We start from the raw sequence: 23286 nt of genomic DNA on the forward strand, positions 1-23286 counted from the left end.
ATCCAACTTTCCGAAACACAGTAGTAGGGTTTGTAAGATGGATAGCTGTGATGTAAAGTACAGCTTATTTGTATTACATGAGCTAAGACATGCAAACCCACTGGTATTGCCCTTTAAGAAGACCATGCTGAGTGATTAGCTACTCACACAGTTGGCAGCTGACTCCAGTCCACCCTGCTGCACAGCTGCATCGCCCGGTGACGTGGTCACACCTGGCTCCGTTCTGACACTCACAGGTCTGACTGCACTGCTCCCCAAAACTACCGCCTGGGCATTCTACAAACACAAACCACACATGCATGACGACAAAATACAAAAAGAGGACAGCTAGTGTTGACTTAAAATGCAACTGCAGCTTATATTTGCACCAAATGTATGACAGCGTCACACATACTGTAAACGCCTCCTTAATGATGAAAGTCAAAGATGACATTTGGAGTCTTAAGACAGGGGAAAATGCACGAATGACAGAGATGCATCATTAAGTCTTGCGAGTGGCTTTCTGCTGACTCCAGCTGTAGTAGTCGGGACCACAAAATGGCAGTGGCAAAAGGAACGTCTTGAATAAGACCGCAGAATGACAGACTAAGACCTTTAGTGGGGATTTCATTGGCTTCATTAAAACAAATGGCATGAAACTTCAGCATGAGAACAGTGATTGGTTAGCTACTAAAGAGTATTCTCCCTTTCCTAATGTTGATCGCTATAAACACGTGGGTGCATTTATCCAGAATAGACCTCAATTCAACCATGTGTGCCAGAGGGCACTCTCGTCCCTCCTTCCTCCACCCTTACCCATCCCTAAAAAACGTCATTGGCAATGTCTCATTATAGAGATAATTATCCACAAACATAGTTGTGTTTAAGGAGAGGATGTCGTGATGGGCTGCAGTGAGGGCCTCCCTCACACCCCGTTTTAATGATGTGGCTTCCATTACCCAGAATGCAGTGTGGTCCTGCCCAGCCAGCAGTGCATAGGCAGGCTCCTGTGATGTGGTGGCAGCGGGCACCGTTCCTGCACTCGCACATCTGGCCACAGTCAAGACCGTAAAAGCCGTCCGGGCACACTGTGGGCCAAGATAAAACATCCGACTGGTTAGAACTGGCAGCTTCACAGAAGAGGACAGGGAAAGGTCTAGATATGCCAACATTTTTTTTTTTTTTTTTTTTTTTTTTTAGTGCTTTCTCTTCCCTTCCTCATCTCTCAATCTCTCCTCCTACTTTCCCTCTCCGTCTTACCACCCACTGGAAATACCAATATCAAATTGCAGTACCACGCTGCGGCTGTTCATTTGCAGAGCGTCTGCGTTCGTTAAGTGAGCTCATGTCCCACATGTGTGGTGGATCTGGGCCACATCAAAGTCGACGGCGGCTCGGAGGCCGTTCTGTTTTAAGGGGTAGAGGGGGCACAGAGAGCTGGTAATTAGAGCACCTGCTGAGTCAACAGGCCCCACCAAAACAAAGCAAAACAAAGCCAGGTTATCACTGCTGATGCAAGGAGATGCCAGTGTAAGAGTCTGTTTCTCATTCCCAAGGAGAGCCAGACAGATTGTTTAAGTGTGCGTAGAGTCAATTGACACTCAGTAAGTCTGGTAAACACACTGCCTCCCATCCACAAGAACCAAGCCAGAGGCAGCGGGATGAATGAGCCTTTCCACTACTGGGACCTAAATATTGTCTGTAAGCATGACTTCACCAGAGCAGGAAAGAATGACTGTTTATTCACAGCCTATTTTTGATCGCTCAATTTCTCACTGTAGAGATCACATCCCAACTTAAGAATAATAGTTGTATTTTGCAATAAAAAAGTTCCTCCATTCTGGTTTTTATTCACAGGAGCGCTGCTCTTTGCGCTGACAAAGTTTGAGTGATTGACAGCGGTTGCAGACGTTTCTCTCGGTTTTCTATTTGAGTAGTATGTGAGAAAATCTGGTAAGGGTTTGGGTAGAGTCTGTCCCAATTATTGAAGCAGCCAGCAGTTTTTTTTTTTAAATTTAATGTATGCGCTACCTCTTCTTTTTAAGGAAAGCAGTGGACCATGTTACCAAAGGAAGCCACAAATTGGGAGTGCGACAGAACTGTGTAACTTGGTGGTTTTATGTATTTTAAATGCCACAGTACTCGGGGTGTTTCCCTACAGTTTATGCATCATACACTCCTTTCTCCTGCTCCAGTTGATGATGCTGTCCCACTCCTTTTTTTTTCGCCCTGAAGGCCTCAAATTGTGAAAAGCATCCTTCCTGCTCAGCAGTTTCTGGCATGGCCATCGCTGTGTTCCCACGCTGACAGCGTGACGTCTTTGCCTGCCTCTGTAGTGGTTAGGCTGCGATGTTATTAAAGCCGGGCCACTGAGGATGCATTTTAACCCAGCTGTACATTAGGTCTGTGCTACTGCAGCAAAATCATTTATTGTCTTCTGTTCATTATTATGATGGCAATCGCTGACACCATGGCAACATCATTCTTTCTTGCGGGAAAGTGTTTAAGGAATGTTTCTCTGAAACATAATTTATTAACAGATGACGCGGGCGCTCAACGCATCTATGATGATAAAAAAAATAAACATAAAACATCTCAGATGAGTGATGCACCCCTTTAATGAGGTCTTTATTCCTGGCACAGTAATCACCTCAACATGTGAAACACTTTTCTTCCTTTTCAAACGCAGCAGACAAAGGAGCACACAAACGCTCCAGTAAATCTTCAGGGGATGTACCGACGCCTCTGAATGGCAAAGTTTATTATTTGTTTATGCCAGCAGGGGGCGACTAGTTCCCATATTAAACACAGAGAAGCAATCTGTCATCTGATATTAGGACAGTGTCTGCGAGTGTTTGTAAGTAAAGGCTCTTCCCTCTGAGTCTTTGTTTATTCTAGGCACAGAGGATTCGGTCCATCACCCCACACACACACACACACACACTGTGCCATCGCTGAAAGACTCCATCTCCAGACTAAATGAGCTCTTTAAGACAGGCGGATTATTTCCAGATCCCTGGTTGTGTAAGAGCCACTGCTGTCAGCCCATAAAGCAGGTCCAGGGACCACACAGCCGGGGGAGAGCAGACCACAGAAATAGAGCGGATAGAGAGAACATAGAATAGAACTTCCTGCTGCCATTCAGGGTCTATACACTGGAAGAGAGGTCAACAGCAACAGAACAACACTGTTTCTTTCGACAATAGCGCGGATGTTCAAGTTCTTTTTACTGCGACCAAATGAACTGTTTTGATGCAAACATCAAAGCCGCAGACCAGAAAACGGAACACTATTCACGTTAATTAAAGAGGGGGTCTGGTCTACAGGACCCATGTCAGCACAATTGCTTGTTTCCTCTGACAAAACCCGAGTGAAATGTTTAGCATCAACCGCAAGAATGCTCGGTGAAAGTATGCATTTTGCCGTGGCAACAAGCTCTCTCCGAGTCTTGCACTTGAAACCGTTGTGTGGGCGAATATCGCCTGCCTAGAATCCAACACTGAAAGGAGAAAGTCATCTCTTTCCATCTTAATTCTGTGAAACGGATGAACTAAGCGAGATCTGGTCCTTCTCACAGCGCAGGCCTCTTCCTGACTTTTCCTGAAGGAAGAGGCCCAGCAGAAGACTGAGAAACTGGACACTTCTGTTTGAGGAGAAAAGGCCTTCAGAAAACCGAATCTGGTCAGACTGATGGCCTTATTTCCACACGCGACGTCCAATCAGAGTGACGTCTACGTCTGAGGCCATTAGACTGTTATGGCTAGGGATGTGAAGCTCTGTTCTAGTGTGACACGGCCATGATTTACGATGCCCGTGTACTACGGAGGTGGTATGAATTGCTGGGCCTGTTAGTACACTTACACTAAATCTTACACTTTGTAATAACCTGAGGCCACTTCAAGTCAAAAGACTATAATCAAGAACAAATCGATTACATTAAGACTCTTGCACCGTTTGTATGTCTTGTAGTTTGGTAAAAATATGATGAGAATAATATTCGTTCCATGAAAGGTTTCCTGTGGCAGGATGCTTGAAAAGACTGCAGCCTGTGAAATACAGTATCTGCTCCAAAATGACGAATAAGAATCTCGGGATTTGTGTGGTATTAAAATGGTTTTCATATGACATCACATGGACAATCTGATGATTCGCTCAAACTGTGAATCAGAAGACTGTCCTGCAGCGCCCTCTAGTGTATTAAGACTAGTAATCTCACATGTGATGGAGAGGAGTGTCCTAAATCTTAAAAAAGGTTTTATATTTAAGGAAGGGAAACAAAAACACACCTTTCAGTGAAAGATGCACAGGAATTTCAAAAAAATACTCTCTGGTACATTAACGTTGTTGTTCATATGAATTCAATAAAAAGTGCCAAATGCAAATCAATCTTTCAAGTCTCTAACTATTCATGTTTGGGATGTTAAATAGTGATTAAAGGTTAAAAAGACTCCAAACGTATAGAAAATGTTGCATAGCTTCACTTGTGTCACATAAGATACCATCGGGAACAGTACAGTCACTAATCAGAAACAAAATAAATCTTACTTTTTTCACAGTAAGTGCCACCATGTCCAGGTGAACATGTGCAGGCTCCACTCGCGTGGTCGCAGAGGGCTCCGTTCTGACACTGGCACTGCTGGACACACCCCTCACCATAACTGCCATTCACACACTCTGAACATGTGAGAGAGGCAGATCAAGAGTGATTTAGCAAAACAATATTGTAAATCTTAAGCATTTAACCAAATGTAGCCAACTTAAAAAAAATCTGTCCCACGGGGAATACTATCTTGCGTTATGTAATGTTGTACTAAATATAGCACCTGGAGATACATCCAGAACTAGAAGCTTTAAATCAGCTCCTAAAAGCTCTAAATATATAGTCCCTGGGAAATGTACAGTCATGTTAAAATATAATATCCAGAAAATGACTTTCAGGATATTATAGTGACGATCACCCCATGGTGGCAGTGTGTGCTGAAAAATATCTTATTAAAACGGTGTGACGTTTAAGAAGTTAACTTACTCTTTTCACAGTGGTCTCCGGTGAAGCCACCCTCGCACACACAGTGACCGGTGACCGGGTCACAGTCCAGAGAGATCTCTTTGCACTGGCATTCACTGAGACACTCCTGGCCCCAGTAACCAGACTCGCATGCTATGAAGTTCAGCAAATGTCGCGCTCAGAGATATGTTTAATGTTGCATTTAGATTTTTTTTTTTTTATGAGGATAATAACAGTTCTTACATGTTGAACAGTCGTGGCCTCTTTTGCCAGGAGGGCAGATGCAGCGTCCAGTCTGTGGGTCACAAGTAGTATCAGGGTGGCATGAACAGCGCCTTAAGCAGCCTGGTCCATGGAAACCTGGGGGACACTCTGTACACAACATGACATTTATAGGATGATGCTTCAGTAATCCACACTTTTTGACTCAGTTTGTAGGAACTGAAAATAATGTACATTTGTATTGCATATATCAAACAAATCAGTCAATTGCAGTTGAATCACTTGTTCAATCATTGCTACATTTTAGTTTTTCTTTGAGACATACAGATTTGAATTAATGGTCAAAATAGTCCCAAAAATGTTTTTTTCTGGTTCTTGGTTCGATTAAAACACCATTTTGGCAGAGGTTCCCCGTGAAGCCTGGTTTGCAGTCGCACACACCAGTCTGCTTGTTGCAGGAGCCTCTGTTCTCACATTTAGGACATGGTGACTGGCACTTCAGCCCCCAGAATCCATCAGGGCAGTCTGGGGAGCACCAAGTATCTTTCAGATTAAGTGAGCAGTAAACCAGGAATGTTATCTATTTCTCAAGTCCTATAGCCACGTATGCTTGGATGTTTCAGCGGAGGAAATGTATTAAATGGCAAGTAAGCCAAACGGCAAAGGAATTGCAAAAGTGCTGGTTATTCAGTGGGCTAATACTGAGGTCAGTCAGTGCAAACACCACAACATAATTTGGTTAAATTTTCTGAAATTAAAACACAAATTTAATGGAACATAAAATATCTTTTTTTTTTTTTAAACATACAAAATAAATGTACCTTCGTGACAGGAGTGTCCCGTCTTCCCAGCAGGACAGATGCACTGTCCGGTCACAGGATCACAAGGAGCTCCTCCACAGTCGCAGGTCAGACGACAGCTCTCGCCATAGCTCCGGGATTGGCAGGCTAGCAACACGCAACAGATTTAAAATGTTAAAAACAGCAGCAACAGTTGGACACAAGACCGGATTGTGAAACATTGCAAAAAGAGAACTGCAGAAATACTAACTCATTTTCTGTTTATTTATTCAGCCTCTGCAGTAGTAACTGAAGTAAATTACCCCCGTCATGACCTGGCCTGCAACTTAAGATAAATACAATCCAGAAGATGTGGATTCCTTTTTCTTTTATTTGGCTTTGGCAAACCCAGCAAGCCGAGGCCTGGACTGTAAAACTGCTTTGAGGCTCCTGAACAATATGCAGTTTCACTTTAGATCACAACACAGAAGGTTGAGCGTTCCATCAAGCAGCCGAGTAAACAGCCAGAGGACGCCCTGCAGTGGAGACGCACTCGTACTTTTGGTTTGTACAGTTTGCAATAACAAGAACACCTGCACTGACCAGGTGAATTAAAAAAGAAAGCGTCATTCATTTCACCCACTAAATCCACTCAATCCATCAAAGGAGGCGGAGCATGAATAGAAAAGGACAGAATAAAGATGGATTCAAAGGTGAATTGAAAAAGATTGGGACAGAGGTTGAAAGCATTCCCGAAACCCATAACTCACAACAATTTGTGGTGACATCAGAAAGGGCACGCATTTACACATGAAGTATGCAAACAATGACCACACATGTAGAAACGTGTCGGTGTACAACCCCACGCACTTCACATATCCACACGTATGCGTAAAATAGGACAATGATCCTTTTCTATAAAGGTTATGGCCACATGAGAGCGCTGTGGAGTCGAGCTTTGAGGGGGGACATAATAATTTAACAGGAGTGTGATAAAAACATTGGAAAACTAAAAAAAAAACACTATCTTATTTTAAATGAAATTCTACTTGACATTATTTTGCTGTAACTCATGCATCGTTTGATGCACAATGCCCTTTTAAATTGCATTAAAGCAGCTCTTTGTCTCACCCAGCTGACAGTTATGTCCATGTAGGCCTGCAGGACATCGCTGACTGCATTCTCCGGTCCCGGGGTCACATGACCCTCCACCTGGACAGTCACATGGCTGCTCACAGCCCGCACCGAAGAAGCCAAGCTCACATTCTACAAACACGCACACAAAGTGGGAAGATGAACGGACAATCTCAGCGCACACTTCCAAACATTCTGAGACAGGTTATTAGGATTTTGACCGGCGATTGACTTGATTCCGTGATCACGGCCTCTTGGAGCAATCGCAGCAACTTCTTAAACTGCTTTTCCATTGTAGACCATTAAAATGGCGTTGCAAGGATGCCGCATGGCCCCAAGTGTATTTCCCCTCAGCTGCTGACATTGCTGCAACTGTAGTCTCATTACTGCGCCAGGAAATGCACTTAATGATGTTTGAAGCTGTGAAATGGTCGACACAGTAATATGTCAACTAAATCCACTTGTGGCTGAGAAGTGCAAGTTAGACAGTTGACCTGAAAACTGTGTGGATGAAATGTAACTGAACACAAATCGTATCCATTCATTTCTTAGAATCTGAAGCTACGTGCTGAGGTGGTAGCTAAATAAATGAGTCGGTGTTTTGAGAAGCGCTGATACCTTTCTCGCACTGCGGGCCGTGGTGTGCAGCCTTACAGACACAGCTCCCTGTTTTGGGGTCACAGCCAGTGGAATGTTCTTGAGCACAGTCGCATTCCTTGGAACAGCCTGCACCGTGCGTCCACCTGGGACAAGCTGAGGGACGGATGAGATCAGTGAGAAAACAGACAACGGTCGACAATGTTCTCATGTTTGTGTGATCAGTGGTGGGATGTAACGAAGTACTGTACATTACTCAGGTACTTGAGTAGATGAAAGTACATCTGACAGGCCAATATTGTACTTTTACTTTGTGGTTACTCGTTACATGATTGTACAGTGAAAAACATTTATCTCCAAATTTGGTGATTTTGAATTTAAATGTTTCTGACTAACTGGAGGATTGAGTGTTCCTTTGTGGGTTGAGAAAGTTCTCCTACTTCTTAAAGCTAAATAAGCGATTTAAAACCTTGGAGTAGCTGGAAAATGCGTCGTCACAAAGCTCAACACGGGGCTGTTTTCCTTTTAGAGATACATGGTTCTTACAGATTAAACATCGGAAGATAAAGTTGTTCAAATTAGCACAACCATACAGCAGTGAAACAAATTTCACACATTTATGCAGCAGTAATATTAATCTACAAACTACATATAACAAAACACTCACGGTGACCATTTCTTTGCACAATAAGTACTTCCCCTTTTACTTCCACAGTTGTTACGATGCGCCCTAGATGGTGAAAGACAACCCCAGATTCACTTCTATTTTGGAATGAGCTTTGTCTGATTGGCTCGCTTAGGTTTGCGTTATTTTTCTGTGTTGGTTCCGCCATTTTCCTAGTGTCCTATTAGATCCGTGCTTGCGTTCTGGCACTCGTTACGTTTTTATGGAGGTTGACGCCTAGAAACATCCTGCAAAATAAGAAAAAACAAGCTGAGGGCAGGGTCTCTGCAGATGCAGACACCGCCACACACTTCTAGTGGGTCACAATAAATGAGTGAGAGGGATTATGTCTGTCTATTTTTGAGTCTATACATTGTTTTTTAGGGTAATCCTACTCATCCTGCTTTTAAGTAGGATTCGAATACTTTTTCCACCACTGTTTCTAATATTTTACAAAAAATATATACCGTACATTTTTTCTGAGGTTAAGCAAAGGAAATAAATGACCATAGCAACTTTTGTTTGTTAAAGTGAAGGCGGTGGAAGTTAATTAAGAAAGGAATGTTGAAATGTAACCTCTACTATCAGATTTCATTTCACTAACACGCCCAACCACCAAGTCATCACAGCATCATACTTCTGCAAGTTTAAGTCACGTGACCGCTGCCTCCTGTTTTACTTGATTTACAGAATTCCATTCAAAATGTTGCCGCATCATTCATCGTTACTGCTGTATAATTACAAATCTAATTTGCGAACAGGCTCACTATTTGGCAAAGCAATTTCCTACGAACCTTGTGTTGTCTGTAGTTTTTTGCAAACTTTATCACATTAGTAGCAGCATTGAACAAATGGGTGAAAAGTGTTGTGCAAGACTTTTAAGACTCAAGCAACTGCCACATCATCACTCGGTGATTAGAACAATCTGCATGAATTTTGCCAAGATTCTCTCTACTCTGCAGCAACAACAAAACAATCTGAACTCTACTCCACCCTGTCCCTCTCAACATTGGCTTTATGTTAGGTCCGGCTGCAGGCTCTGGTTACACCCTCTCCACCCGCTCAATGTCCCGCTGCAGGATGGAGCAGACGGCTGTGAGAATCTGATAATATTTCTTGTGCACATTCTTCCATCGTTCGGTTTGGTCTTAGAAGAGTGAGCAGCCTTTCACACCGAGAAATTAAGAGCAAAGATTCATCACCATGTCCATCCGGAGGCTTAGGAGCAACCCTAAAACACTGGGGGATGTGAATTTAGTGACGGAGGACCTGAAGAATCTTTATTTTAAGAGGCTGCTGCCGATAGAGAAATACTATTCTTTCCATCACTTTCATTCTCCGAGCTATGAGGATGCAGAGTTTGACAACAAACCAATGGTCTTGGTGATGGGTCAGTACTCGACAGGAAAGACAACTTTCGTGAGGTAAGAATCAGAACATCCACGCTTTTTAAAACTGCAGATTTGTGCATGTATTCTGCTGAATGTGTTAAACTGATGTACTGAGGGTAATAACGTTGTTCATGACTTCAGGTATCTCATAGAACAAGATTTTCCGGGGAGCAGAGTTGGGCCAGAGCCAACCACTGACTGCTTCACTGCCCTCATGTATGGTGAGGTTGAAGGAGTCATCCCTGGCAATGCCCTCACAGTGGACCCGAAAAAGCCCTTTCGCCACCTTGACTCTTTTGGAAATGCTTTTCTGAACAGGTGATGCTGTAGGAATCAGTAGACTAAAAGAGAGAGGGGGAGGGGAAGATATTCCTTTTTTTTCTTCCTTTACTTGGAGATATTTGAACATTTTTACCAATGTCCAGCTGTAATTAGCATAGAAGTAGTGAAACAAACATTGCACTGTGAAGCTATTGTATGCTATGCTTTCATTAAATCAAGGCTAGTATGTTAAAGAGATTGTTTTGAATGCTTCATGTTGAGGCATTTTCTTCTTTGCAGGTTTCAATGCGTTCAGATGCCAAATCAAGTCCTCGAGAGCGTCAGCTTCATCGACACACCGGGCATCTTAACCGCTGCCAAAAGAAAACTGAGTCGAGGTGAGACGGAATACTTTTCTAGCTTCCTTTCAGTAGAATTATTGGGTCTTCTTCCACTTCCATATATTCCGTTTTTAGAAAGTTGGAAAGCGTTGTCGCTGTCAGGCTGATTGACGTTCCTGGTAAGAGGAGAGTCATTGCAGAGGCAATGAAATAATACTATTTCAACACTTGAAGCCAGAAGCACAGCAGATGAAAGTAATGTGACTGAGTTGGGAGGAGACGAGCAGTAAGTAACTGGGCAGTCTTCCATTTGTTTTATGAACGCATTAATCTGTGGGTGTAACTGAAAGTGAGGGCCACTGGGATATGCATGTTCCTCGAGGTGTGTTCAGGCAGTGAGGCTTGCCCGATTACGTACGGCCTTAATGAAAACCCAGTGTCTTCGTCCCTTATCCCCAGGCTACGACTTCCCAGCAGTGCTGCGCTGGTTCGCAGAGCGTGTGGATCGAATCATCCTGCTGTTCGATGCACATAAACTAGAGTTCTCTGATGAGCTCACTCGGGCCTTTGGGGCCCTGTGTGGCTATGAGGACAAGTTGCGCGTGGTTCTCAACAAAGCCGACAGGGTGGACTCGCAGCAGCTCATTAGAGTGTACGGCTCCCTCATGTGGTCGCTGGGCAAAGTGTTTGTAACCCCCGAGGTCTTGCGGGTTTACATTGGATCTTTCTGGTCAGAGCCCAGGCAGATGTGTGACCACTACCAGCTGTTAGAGCTTGAGGAGGAGGATCTTTTGGCCGACATAAGGAACCTGCCGCGCAATGCTGCCGTGCGCAAGCTGAATGACTTGGTAAAGAGGGCACGCTTAGTAAGGGTAAGAGATCTCATATGTTCAATTCAATCCCATTCTTTACATAAATATTTACAAATTGAGACGCAGTTATGATGATTTTTTTTGTATCTCCCCTCTTAGGCTCATGCTCATATTATCAGCTATCTAAAACAGGAGATGCCAACAATTTTCTGCAAAGAAAGCAAGAAGCACAATCTGATTTACCAACTTCCGGTGATTTTCACCAAGATCCAGCAACGGCATCGAGTCCCAGCCGGCGACTTCCCTGACTGCACCACGATGCAGGTGGGACATTACTTTTTAATTGCTTATTTTCCATATTTTCAGAATGTTCTGTGAGCTTAACATGTGATTGTTTACCTTTTTCAGGAGAAACTTTTGAGTCAAGATTTCTCAAAGTTCAAGACACTGAAGCCGAGTCTGATGGCTTCCTTGGATAAACTCCTGACCACTGACATAGCAAACCTGGTGCCTTTACTTCAAGAACTGAGCAAGAAATCCCTCCCTGGTGTGTTGGACGGGGAATTTTTGGGAACATTCAGGCCTGAGCATTACAAAAGAGATCCCTTCAAGGAACTCAAAAGAGACGAGGAGAGCAGTGAGACAGACTTTGACGAGTGGGTGGTGGAGAAATACAAGCCAAAGTACGATGAGATTTTCTTCAACCTCAGTCCAAACGAGGGCAAACTGAGCGGCAGCAAAGTCAAAGAGTGGATGACGACCACCCTTCTGCCCACCTCTGTGCTTGCTCATGTCTGGAGGCTGTCTGATGTGGATGGCGATGGCATGCTGGACAATGAGGAGTTCGCTTTGGCGGTCCACCTTATTGAGGGAAAACTAGAGGGCCACTGGCTCCCAAGAGAGCTGCCGTCTCACCTGGTGCCACCGTCAAAACGGCTAAGTTCAGCCAGCGATGAAGAGTAAAACATGACACTGAAAGGAGGCTAAGGCTCTGTGTACAGCATTTGTACAATTTGTACATCATTTCCTAAATGTAGCCTAATCTGTTAAAAAGTAACCTAAATGTACAGTGCCTGTTAATGAACCTGAGAAGGTGTTATCCTTTTCATTTCACTTCTACATTCAGTCAAATATTCACAGAAATTATAGAAATACAGCAGCAATGATCTTCAATTATGTAATTTCACTTTAGGTGATACGTTTGTTTTGCCTTACACATAAGTGCTGCTCATATCTCCCATAATCCTAATGTGTTTTTTTTATCAATGGTATTAAACTTGTAAAGATTACTTGCCAGTATTATTTCATTGTTTAGGTTTGCTTCATCATCATAATCATCATCACCACTATGCAGTGGGTATTATGATGAGGTCAGGTTGGTACTCACGCAGGTGGCAGAAGCGCCCATATAGTCCCGGAGAGCACAGGCAGCCTCCGTACAGACGATGGCAATGTCCGTTGTTTGGGCAGTTGCACTTGTTTCTGCAGTGCCTCCCAAAATAACCCGTTGGACAACCTGTAAACAAGAATAATGCCACTTTAGGATAGGATGCCCACTTCTGGAAAATAAGCTCCTCTGTGAGAAGAGCAACATTTAAACAAGATAAGAGTTGAAGTCATGTGAATCGGGTGCCAACCTGGAATTGTATGAAGATCTGGGATAGTGTCAAGAAGTAGTTTGCAAGATTCCTTTTTTTTTCTCAAATTTGTGCTTTTATCTTGTGAAATACTCTGCTTTGATTCTTTCAGAGAATATTTAAATGAAACCATTTTAGAGGATAAAATCACTTCCATTAGACTTCTCATAACTAACAGACGTGGGCCGTATTATTGCTTCATAAGGAGCAAAAGGAAATTTAAAACAAATGCCTGGGACCACCAACTTAGAACCTGGTTCTTGTATTAACACGTGCGTGTGTTCACACCTGCCGATAGAAATGTGTGTGTATACCAACCATCCTCGCAGAACAGGCCCTGTACCCCAGGGGGGCAGAAACACTTCCCGGTCAAAGGGTCACACGAGCCTCCATTCTGACAACGGCACAGGCTGTTACAGGCCTGCCCATAGGTCCCCTGTGGACAAGCTGGAGTAGGAGAGGGGAAAGAGCATTGGCACCTCACTTCCTTTGTCACAGAAACACAGACTTATAAATGAGAGAAGAGAAAGTACAGCAGCCAAACCGAGGGTTATTGTTCAAAAGTCAGTTAACACTTCCACCTTCCATCCTGTCTTTCCCCATGATGTGTGCCCTTCTGACTCCCTTACTCCCTCTGGCCTTGTTGACAATTACAACATGAACCAGCTGGCTGTTTTAAGATGTGCTAAAGTGTTACAATCTATCAAGTGAAGGTCTGCTTAAATTCCATGTCGCGCTTTCTTCACAGCAGTTTTACATCACTCCACGGGAAGATAAAAAGAATCTATGGCGGTTACGGCATTACGGATACTGAATACACCTTAAGATGAATATATAAATGAAGGAGCAGGAAGAGAGAATAAGAAACGTTTCATATAAAAAGTTGAAATGGTGCTCTCTGCCTTGCATCAGACGGGATTCGTACATCTGGAAATGCAACCAAATCGAATGAACGGTGCAGTGGGCGGGGCTATGGGTCTTTGATTCTGCTTCATAATGATGGAATACATCTGGGGTGTTGGGGCATGTTGAGGCAACATGAAAAACACAAAGAGCTTTTTAAATAGCTCAAAATGCTTTTATTTCACCCCCAACTATGTGAAAGGTTGACAAGTTGCCTTGGATAGGATTCTAGGCCATTTGCTTTTCTGTTTGGTTTGAATTGAGTTTTTTTTATCAGGGTTTAGATATAGAACAGTAACATTTTTAACTCTATGTATAGTACTAGCGAGATGTAAAGAACCCTACACTGATTATACAACAATCATTTCTTTTTTTAGTTTTGGAAAAGTGTTCATTTCATGGTCATTATTTTACACTATCAGTTTTGCTGCAGGTAGATTCACATGTGTTTTACAATTGAATATGGGAAACTTTCACCTAAGATATAACAAAAAAATAAGAAAAAATGAATAGAGAGCAAGCTGTTAACATGCAATAGAATAATATGACTTTTGTTTTGGACTTTGAAGGAAAATGACAACCTTTGATATTATATATAATATGTATGTACTGTTTCTATCCATTCATCAATGGTGGGCGGCTCTGCCTTTTCCTTGTGACAGCCTTTTTGCTTGCTGCCAGATGTGTTTGCACAAGTCTCTTATGATTGATATTTCACTCTTCAAATGTGATGTCACCCGTTTCTGCAACATCACATCTAAAAGGGCTCGTCTCCAAATACATGTTTAATGCAGTTGAAACAAGTTGAATTCCATTGTGCTTGAAATATTTTTCTCCAAGTCTTTTTCCCACTTATCTAAAAAGTGTTTTCTCAGACATGAACTGGAAAATGGCAATATACATTCTGGAAATAATCGTATAACATGTTGTGGATATGGATATTGACAAGAGTATTTTTATGATTCCTGTTTCTCAAGCGACACCTAGGTTATGGTTGAAATACAGTCAGACTTGAAGGCATCAATCTGCTCACTGTCGATAAGATGAGATTGTATTGTTTCCTTTGTTTTGAAGCTGAGCTTGCCAGGATGGATCTTGGCTGTGCGTCGTCCAGTTGTTGGGGTACGAGTGCGCGGAGAGCTCTTTCAATGCTCTTTATTATTTATGGCGAAAAACCCTAAGAATTAGCTCTTTGCGATGCATCCGCATTACTTCGCCTGCACGTATGCTAACGTTGCTGAGTGGCTTTGAAGTTGAAATTGTATTTCTGGTTGTTGTGTGTTTTTCTTCCATTTTAGCCTGGGACATTCATTGTTATTCCCTTTCAATTCAAGTTTAGTTTGATAGAAAAATTGCACTTTTACTCATGCTTTCAGCACGCTGCCATCTTGACGATGCTCCACCCAGAAGTCGAAAAGCCATCATTTCCTATTGCTGACATTTTAACTGTGATCCATCACATAAAGAGTAATGAAGATGCAGATAGACTAGAAGATACGTCTTTTTAAAGATGTTTTTTTTAGATCTGAGATGTGTGTTGTACAATGTGGAACAACATACTATAATACCACGATGATGCTGCATTTTTTTACATTCAGCACATAAACTAATGTTTCTTTCTTGCAGCTCTAAATTCATTAAATAAGATTGAATTGACACCTATCGACAAAGTAAAATATTTTACCTTTCTAAAGCCAAATTCATTTGATCAATAATCCCTGAAAATGCTACCAATGTCCAGACCATCACTTCCAGGTTGTGCATCTAAATACTGCACCTCAGTAGCCTGTTTCTAAAAGTGATTACGTCGAACGGATTTGTCCCACACGGCTCTCCTCTTGTGATTGCCGGCCTGACTCGGGTTCAGACCAAAGACAGCCATTAATCATGGAGCTGGATGGGAACAATGGAGCCTTGCTTTCTAACCCTGTAGTGGACATCCTTGGCCTCAGGCTGTGCTCTTCCTGTGGGCCCTGGCCTCGCTCCAGTAGCAGACAGATTGATTCCCCTGGTGCTCTTGTGTTCTGGAGCCTATAAACAACCCAGGCTCCCACACAGCGGGGCCGACAGGTTTTGATACATGGCCCTGGATCAATGCACACGGGGAGCTATCGCATCTCTCTCTAAAACTAGACCACATAGCTATATGGGTAGTTCAGGTAGACCTGTGGGGAAATATTTTGTGTGTGCGTGTGCGTGCACTTTACTGTTGACATTATCCACTTGTCATGTACTGTATGATCTGGGCATAAATTATTAATTTTGGTCTCCCGTCCATGAACTTGTCAGTCAGTTTTTTACATTCTACAAAATGAGGTATTCAGTTCCCCAAACTTTTAAAAAGAGAGTTTGAACTCTTTGTGATATAAGCTCATTCACATTCTCGCTAAAAGTTGGATGAAAAAACAATACAACCCATTTACCACTTACATGGTAAATATGAAGCTGCAGCCAATTAGCTTAGCTTAGCAAATGGACTGTAGCCTACAGGGAAGCAGCTAGCTTGGCTTCCAGTTTCCAGTCTTAATGCTAAGCTAAGCTAAACAACTGGTTGTACCTTCATATTTAATAGACAGATATGAGAGTGGTGACAATCCTCGTCACTATACAGCTGTATCTAGAGCCAGAGTTTGGTTTGTCAGTTCTGGGCTTCTGTAAAAACATGGCGGCCGACTCCTAGAAGAGTCCTGTAGATATATCGGCTCATTCTATTGTAACAAAAACATGAAAAACAATTCTTACTTTTAGGTGGTTATACACTGAAGAAAACATGCTTTTTAATACTGTATTCAATTTCTGCCAATAGATCCCCCAAATACTACACACTGTACCTTTTTAAGTGTTAGTTACTTTAAGAAGAAACACTATATTCAAGCATTTTGAGCGGAGTGGTGAAGGCGAGGTTGTGTAGAGTTTAGCCCACTGCAGCACTTGTGAAGAATTTGTATTGTGAAGAAAAGATGTAACACACAATACACAGATGTACCTGTAGAATGTCCAATTAACTTACTCTTGTGGCAGATGATCCCAGTCCATCCAGCTGAACATTCACATCGATCTTTGATTTCACTACACTTTCCGTTCACACAGTCTTCACAGCTCACACTGCAGTCATCCCCAAACGAGCCATCTAGACACACTGAAGAAGAAACGTTAAACTGAAAATAAGTTTTTATTTTCCTTCCTGGTCTAAAGATTTAATAAAGTAATTAAATAATTAGATTTCTCACCAAGCATTCATCTGAGTGTCATCACTCACGCTCTTTACTGTACCTCTGCTGCTGTCCAGTCTGAGCTCTCCTCGACGCTCCCTCTGGATCTCATATTCTTTTTCACTGTCACCACCGTCGCTACCATCCCCATCACTGCCATAACGGGAGCGCAAGGCTGCTGTGTACTCCAGGAGTTGAGGAGCCTTGCGGTACAGCAGGTCTGGTAATCTGTGGACCTCCAGCTGTTCGTCCTCTTCTCCATCCTCATCACCTTCTTCTTCCAGTTCGCTGCCATACAGAGCTAAAACACACAACAATTTTAGATGGCTGAATGAAATGTGTTTTACTTGACCATGAATAACTGTTCGATCCAAGAATAACTACAATACTAATGTCACTCACAAATGCAGGAGTGCTGGTCCTGATCCAAGCGGAAGCCCCGATCACAGAAACACTCGTATGTTCCCAGGGTGTTGATACAGTCGTGTTCACAGTCGGACGTCTCTGCTAGACACTCATCAATATCTGACAGAAGCATACACAAACGACACACAGCTAAGAGAATGAAAGGGTCACAATGATAGCAAAACCCAAGTGAAGCCATTGTCATCGGATGAACACAACAGGTTTTTATTGTTGGTGTATACATTCCATGGCAGACTGGTATTGCAGATCAACTTCAGACATATTTTTATCCAATCAGATGAATACACTTCACTTCAGCGTACTCGTTTGATTTAACTTATTCCACGCATCTGGCAGTTCTACTAGTTTGGTTAAAGTTTGCTCCTTTTGTGAGCAAAATGTTCTGTTTCCTGCTTTGAAATGGCCTTGAAAGGCTTAATTCCTGAGCAATCGGTTAGTGAGCGACCACTGAGAATTTGTGTCCTGCACAATCGTGCCATAACACCAAGAACAACTAAAAAGGCTCAAGCTAACAATCTAGCCCTCTTACCATCGCAGCGACAGCCGTCTGGATTCAGTCTGTGGCCAGCTCTGCAGCTGCACTCGTAGCCACCCGGGTTGTTTCTACAGAAGTGACGGCAGCAGGACTCCCCACTGACACACTCATCGCTGTCTGAGAAAGGCACGCAGTGGTATAGAGTTGGTTTCAACAGATGGCCAGAGAGACACAAGCAGAGAGTCACAAAGTGAATGAAAATGACAGAGGAAGAGGAGTTCTTACCTACACAGGTCTTCCTGTCCCGGTCCAGCTGGTAACCGTGGTTGCAGGAGCACAGCGGGCCATTGGTGGTGTGCTCGCAGTGATGGGAGCAACCTCCATTGTTCTTCTCACAGCTGTTGACGATCTCCATCTCAATGCCTGGAGGAGACAGGACCAAAGCCACAATTAAAGTGCAGAGCTGAAACATCAGGACAGTGTTTATGGGGCCGTTATTCGGACAAATGTTTTTAGTTTGTTCCAGCTGCAATAGAGGAAAAACAAAAACCTTCGATATAGTTTAAATTACAAAGGAATGTCTGCTTTTTTTAAGCGCACTTGCCTATTACTGCCATGAATTTATAATGGACAGTTTTAAGTGAGGAGTATAATTATCATTGCCATCCCAAAATATCCTGAAACTCTTGATGTTTAGTCGGAAAGGAGAATTCATGCATTTCAAGTGTGATCTTTGTGCAACATTTGCTGTACAAATAAGTTCAAATTGCAACTGGTCAGCAGTGACATGAAATGATTGGCGGAGTGCTTCTTCATGGTTATGGTTATTACCAGATGCAACGCTTGTATTGCTTTCATCTTGTGAGTCATGATAGCAAAATGTGATCCTGGAGACATCTACTGTATCAGGAAACGAGCACAGGGACGGGTTTGAGTACTTTGCTAGGTGTTTATATTTCTGTCTGTCTGTGGGAAGATTTTGTGTACGATGCAGTCTCGAAGCTTTGCAGATGTGCAGTTTACGTCAAAATGAAGGTCTAGTTCAAGATGGATGTGGTTAGAGTAAGAGCTCCGCAGGTACGGGGGTAAGAAGTGGGGAAGGGGCCATTAGCCCTCCCACTTTATGCCATTGTCCTGATTTGGCGTCGTGGCTGGTGTGATCTTATTTTTGGTTTTGTTTATATCGTGTTGCATCCGCACCATTGAATACATGCATTCCAGTTTCCTTCCTTTCTTATTTACAAGATAAGTAAGTTTTCGGATCAAAGATATCAGTTATTTTGAGGGATTTGCTCATTTGCACAAGGTAATGTGTTAAACAGTAAAGCTGCAATTTGTGGAAGACTCATTTTAATTTCGATGGCCTTTACTTACGGTAGCACTGTTTGCCGTCAGCACCAAGTTCAAAGCCCAGACGACACACACAGCTGAAGGAGCCCAGCATGTTGAGACAGCCGTGGGAACACTTGGTATGGCCTGAACTGCACTCATCAATGTCTGTAGGAGACACGAAAACACAAAACAAAAATCACATGTGCATAAAAAAGGCATGATGGCAAAGTTCATATCAAAGATCTGTTTTCCAAAGTTGCACAACAGGAGAATAGATCTCTAGGTCATAGTGAGACATATCCCAGAGCATTTCAGAGCTGATGTACGGTATGTCTCCTTGTCCTCTTTCACTAGAATTAAGTAACCTAACCCTGTTGGCTAAATCGCAATTTACTCTCAGGACCAGAAGGGCCTGGGTTATTATGGTTCATACTGCAACAGAAACACACGTTTTGAAACAAAGCACTGACACAAATAGGTCATACATCAAGTCAGAGCTACAAATATTAGAGGTCTCAGGCGCTTAGGGTCAGGTAGTGTTGCCTGTAAGGGGCTGAGATAAAGAGAAATGTAACATTGTCTTAGTTTGGAGCTGGTTTTCTTACACATCGAGGCTAATAAACCAAATACACTGTGAAGCGAGCATGAGGCTATAAAACAATGTTCCTGCGAAAAAATCTTCAAAACAATGTAGCGAATACTTCCTCCAGCCGGAAGGCTCTGCCAGGTCTCAGATTCCTCTGGCTTCTCTTTTTCCTCACAGGTGGAGAGCAGGATAAATGTTAGCAAGAAAGGTTTCCAACATCAGCCTCTCAAATCAATACGGGTCTGTTGTAGTGCGTATTTGCTTTCAAACAGAGGTTTAGCGTGGCTGTAACGTATGGAAAAACTGTAGCCGATTCCTGGGAAAGGTATTTTTGAGCCTGTTTTTTGCTTGTGCATGCAGTCTGGGTGTGTGTGAGAGAGTGTGATTCCTCACCTTCACAGTTCTTGCCATCTCCAGCCAGAGTAAAACCAGGTCGGCAGCTGCAGTGAACCCGGCCGTCCTCTGAAAGACACAGCTGGGAGCAGCCTCCATTCCTGTCCTCGCAGGGGTCCCTCACTGACACACAAAAATATACACAGAAATGAAGGCAAGTCAGCCCAGCAGGTGATTCCCTGACCTTGCTGGTTAGTTCATGAGCACAGAAGTAACATGTAAGTTGAACTCCTCCACGTGCAACTTCTTATTAAGAAACATTACAAAAAGTGAGTCTGGTTATGATATCTGAAAGATCCCTAAAACAAACAAAAACATTGTCGAATCCAGGACGAGTAATCTGAATTCCTGCTCTTCTGTTTCCAAAGCTGCTTCTCAAATTCCTTTTCCACTCTACATCTCCCTACCTTGCACACTAGCTGTAGCAACAAAAATCGTATTTTTGCTGTAATTTGATACAATTTGCTCCATGAGAAGCACCTAACTCATTTCAGAATGACAACCTGCTCTAATGAAATCCAGTTGGTCCAGCGATTTCTGATCTATTCTCACATTATGAGAACATCCGTTGGCAAAAGGACTCACGTGCACAGTGTCTCCCATCTCTCTTCAGCTGATAGTTCTTTCGGCAGTCACATTTGTAGTGATTGTTCCCCATGGCCACACACTTGTGCTCACATCCACCATTCAATACCGAACATGAGTTCACAGCTTAAACGATAGACGGAGACAAGAACACAGATGGTAAATAAGCAAAACCACACATCGGCTCTGGTGCCCAATTACAGTTAATTGATGAAACTCTGTCATATAATATTTAAAATCTGAACTCTCATAATACGACAGGTACAACTGCATTTGTTGGCACTCTAAAATGGCTTTCACACTTCAAACTCTGCAGCTGTTAAATGATGGAACTCTTGAGTAAGGGCTGGAAACTGGAAAATGATATTCAAGCAGTACCCCTGGTCACTCTAATTATCTTTCCATCCCATTACTCCTGTGATTTAATGATGTGCCAAATATGAATATTAGCCGTGTGCCGTCTGGGTGCTTTAAACACAGACACGATGACACAGACGGGCTGTAAAACGGAGAGAACGGCTGGCTTCTAACATTGATGATTTAAACAGATACAATTAGCTACTAGATACGAGCAACAGAAGAGTTCTGAATTCAAGTAGCAAATTCTTCAGGTTTTATGGTGCTAAAATGGGGGGAAAGTGCTTTACTGTGCTGACACTATTCCTCTACGGAGCAACTATCTCACCACAGAAGAACTCCACTCCACAAGTGCAATAAATACTTCTGTTTACTACTTACCAATGCAGGTCCGACCGTCAGTGTGCATGCGGAAGCCTTCGCTGCACTCGCAGTGATAAGAGCCTGGTGTGTCGACACACGTTTGCTGGCATCCTCCATTGAGTTCCTCACACTCATTTACATCTGAACACACACACACGTATACATAACCATACACAGACAAATGCTCATTAAGAAAACTATTTATTCATATGACTGAGTATTGCCGTAAACTACAAGGCTGCACTTTAACAAGAACCACTGAGCCCATAAATGTCCTCTCTGAACAGATTGAACTGAGAGCTTCAGGCAATAGTCGGAAAATACTGCGGAAATGAATGGAAGCTTAAATTGAGCTGCTGTTGAGAAACAAGGCATTTATTGGCATTTATAGTCTCATAGTGCCAAATAGTTGAAAATGAAAAACCCGTTTTTAGTATTACAGATTTAAAGAGTTGTAATTGTAACAATTTGACCAGATCTCAAATATATTCTCTTTTTTATATTTTGCAGACATCGACTTTTGAGTATGACGTGTGTACAGTTCAGCTGTCAAGTTTAGAACCCACTGTCACCACTTCCCATTTTAATAGCGAGGGAAAATACAGAAACCTGACTTTGAAAAGTTCAGTGTGCCTTACCACACTGACCTTGTGTCCTGGCTCCTCTAGAATAAATATGCACATGTTTAATGTCTTTGGGTTGAATGATGAATGGCTTATCACGCTGTTCGTGCAGTAGCATGCGTGCAATCAATTTCCTGCACAGGAGAGACTTGCATGTGGCTGAACGTGTGTCAGACTGAAGCTTGTGTTCCACAGAGACAGAAGCAAGCTGAGAAGACAACATACCTGAACACTCTACTGAAGGACAATCAGGCTTTAACACACATCTGGACAACGCATCACAAATCCTCCCATACCCTCTTCCAGTTGTCATCTCTGACTCTGGCTTTTTTCGGTTCGCACTGATGACAGAGGAGATGTGTGCAAGGAGGGAAACAATGTTGCAATTTCCCCTTTATTATGCAGGTGTTGAACACTAAGCATGTGGTTCAGTTTAGTTGAGCATGCATCGCTCCGCATAGGTTAAAGGACTTTACTAAGTAGTGCAGATATTATCAATCATTTTTAAATAGTTTGCGTGGGCTCGTCTTTCTCTGCACTTTCACCGCTCTGACAGCCCCGTGGGAACAGCTGTCTCCAAAATGATCTTGACTATTTTAATTAGCTGGTTTCCAATAATAGGAGCTACAGGGGAGGGGGTGTCACAGTGGAGGCCTTTCACCAGTAAAACAATCATTTTTGTATTCTGCACATAGATTAGTTAGATGAGGGTTTAAGGCATTTATATCCTTTTGTCCAATTTATTTAGACATCTGCACTAAATGAATAATCACCAAACAACCCACGATGAAGAATAACATGTTCATGAACCGTCCTGCCATTGTACTTTAACACATTGGCAGCTATTGTAGAGGATGCCTCACACACAAAACAATAGACGCTGGGGGGAGTTTTGTAAAGGTTAATATACTTATTGGTCTCCTCGTGGGAGAGGATTTCAATGGCAGACACACAATGGCTGCTTTTCAGTGTTGGGTGAGGTGGTGTGTGGGGCAGCAGCGGCAGGAGTTGTGATGTCGGAGGTCGTGGGGCACGAGGTCTGAATGATATGGTGTGACACCGTCTGGCTGTTAGCCGAGCTGCTGAGTTAGCATCTACAACTAGACAATAAAACAGACGAGACAGACTTGTGAGCGCTGCTTTGGTGGGCATGCAGAAAGAAGTGAACAGGTGGTCTTTAGAATGAACGCCACAGGAACTGAATTTACC

The 23286-nt window shown here is 42.9% G+C and overlaps 2 protein-coding genes across 4 annotated transcripts in view; one reads left to right on the forward strand and one right to left on the reverse strand.

Moving 5' to 3' along the window:
- Nucleotides 1-23286, reverse strand: part of egfem1 (EGF-like and EMI domain containing 1) — a gene marked incomplete at its 5' end in the record, with an annotated part of 51439 nt that overhangs the window by 10435 nt on the left and 17718 nt on the right. Inside the window, 19 exons of one of the 3 annotated variants that reach the window (XM_079272200.1) lie at nucleotides 148-276; nucleotides 939-1067; nucleotides 4525-4653; nucleotides 5006-5137; nucleotides 5228-5356; nucleotides 6028-6153; nucleotides 7117-7251; nucleotides 7738-7872; nucleotides 12573-12701; nucleotides 13141-13269; nucleotides 16736-16864; nucleotides 16999-17238; nucleotides 17340-17462; nucleotides 17893-18015; nucleotides 18124-18261; nucleotides 19213-19335; nucleotides 20150-20272; nucleotides 20735-20860; nucleotides 21473-21595. In XM_079272200.1, coding sequence (XP_079128326.1) covers nucleotides 148-276; nucleotides 939-1067; nucleotides 4525-4653; nucleotides 5006-5137; nucleotides 5228-5356; nucleotides 6028-6153; nucleotides 7117-7251; nucleotides 7738-7872; nucleotides 12573-12701; nucleotides 13141-13269; nucleotides 16736-16864; nucleotides 16999-17238; nucleotides 17340-17462; nucleotides 17893-18015; nucleotides 18124-18261; nucleotides 19213-19335; nucleotides 20150-20272; nucleotides 20735-20860; nucleotides 21473-21595 — 2550 coding nt within the window. The remainder of the gene's footprint in view (nucleotides 1-147; nucleotides 277-938; nucleotides 1068-4524; nucleotides 4654-5005; nucleotides 5138-5227; nucleotides 5357-6027; nucleotides 6154-7116; nucleotides 7252-7737; nucleotides 7873-12572; nucleotides 12702-13140; nucleotides 13270-16735; nucleotides 16865-16998; nucleotides 17239-17339; nucleotides 17463-17892; nucleotides 18016-18123; nucleotides 18262-19212; nucleotides 19336-20149; nucleotides 20273-20734; nucleotides 20861-21472; nucleotides 21596-23286) is intronic. The other 2 variants (XM_079272202.1, XM_079272201.1) reach the window with 2 other exon arrangements.
- Nucleotides 9422-12461, forward strand: LOC306780028 (EH domain-containing protein 2-like). Its single transcript, XM_079272203.1, has 6 exons — nucleotides 9422-9804; nucleotides 9913-10089; nucleotides 10333-10430; nucleotides 10833-11245; nucleotides 11345-11509; nucleotides 11594-12461. Exons 1-6 carry the CDS (start codon nucleotides 9584-9586, stop codon nucleotides 12146-12148), a joined length of 1629 nt encoding a protein of 542 aa, XP_079128329.1. The 5' UTR covers nucleotides 9422-9583; the 3' UTR covers nucleotides 12149-12461.

This window comes from Melanostigma gelatinosum (genome assembly GCF_949748355.1).
Source record: "Melanostigma gelatinosum genome assembly, chromosome: 7".
Taxonomy (NCBI): domain Eukaryota; kingdom Metazoa; phylum Chordata; class Actinopteri; order Perciformes; family Zoarcidae; genus Melanostigma; species Melanostigma gelatinosum.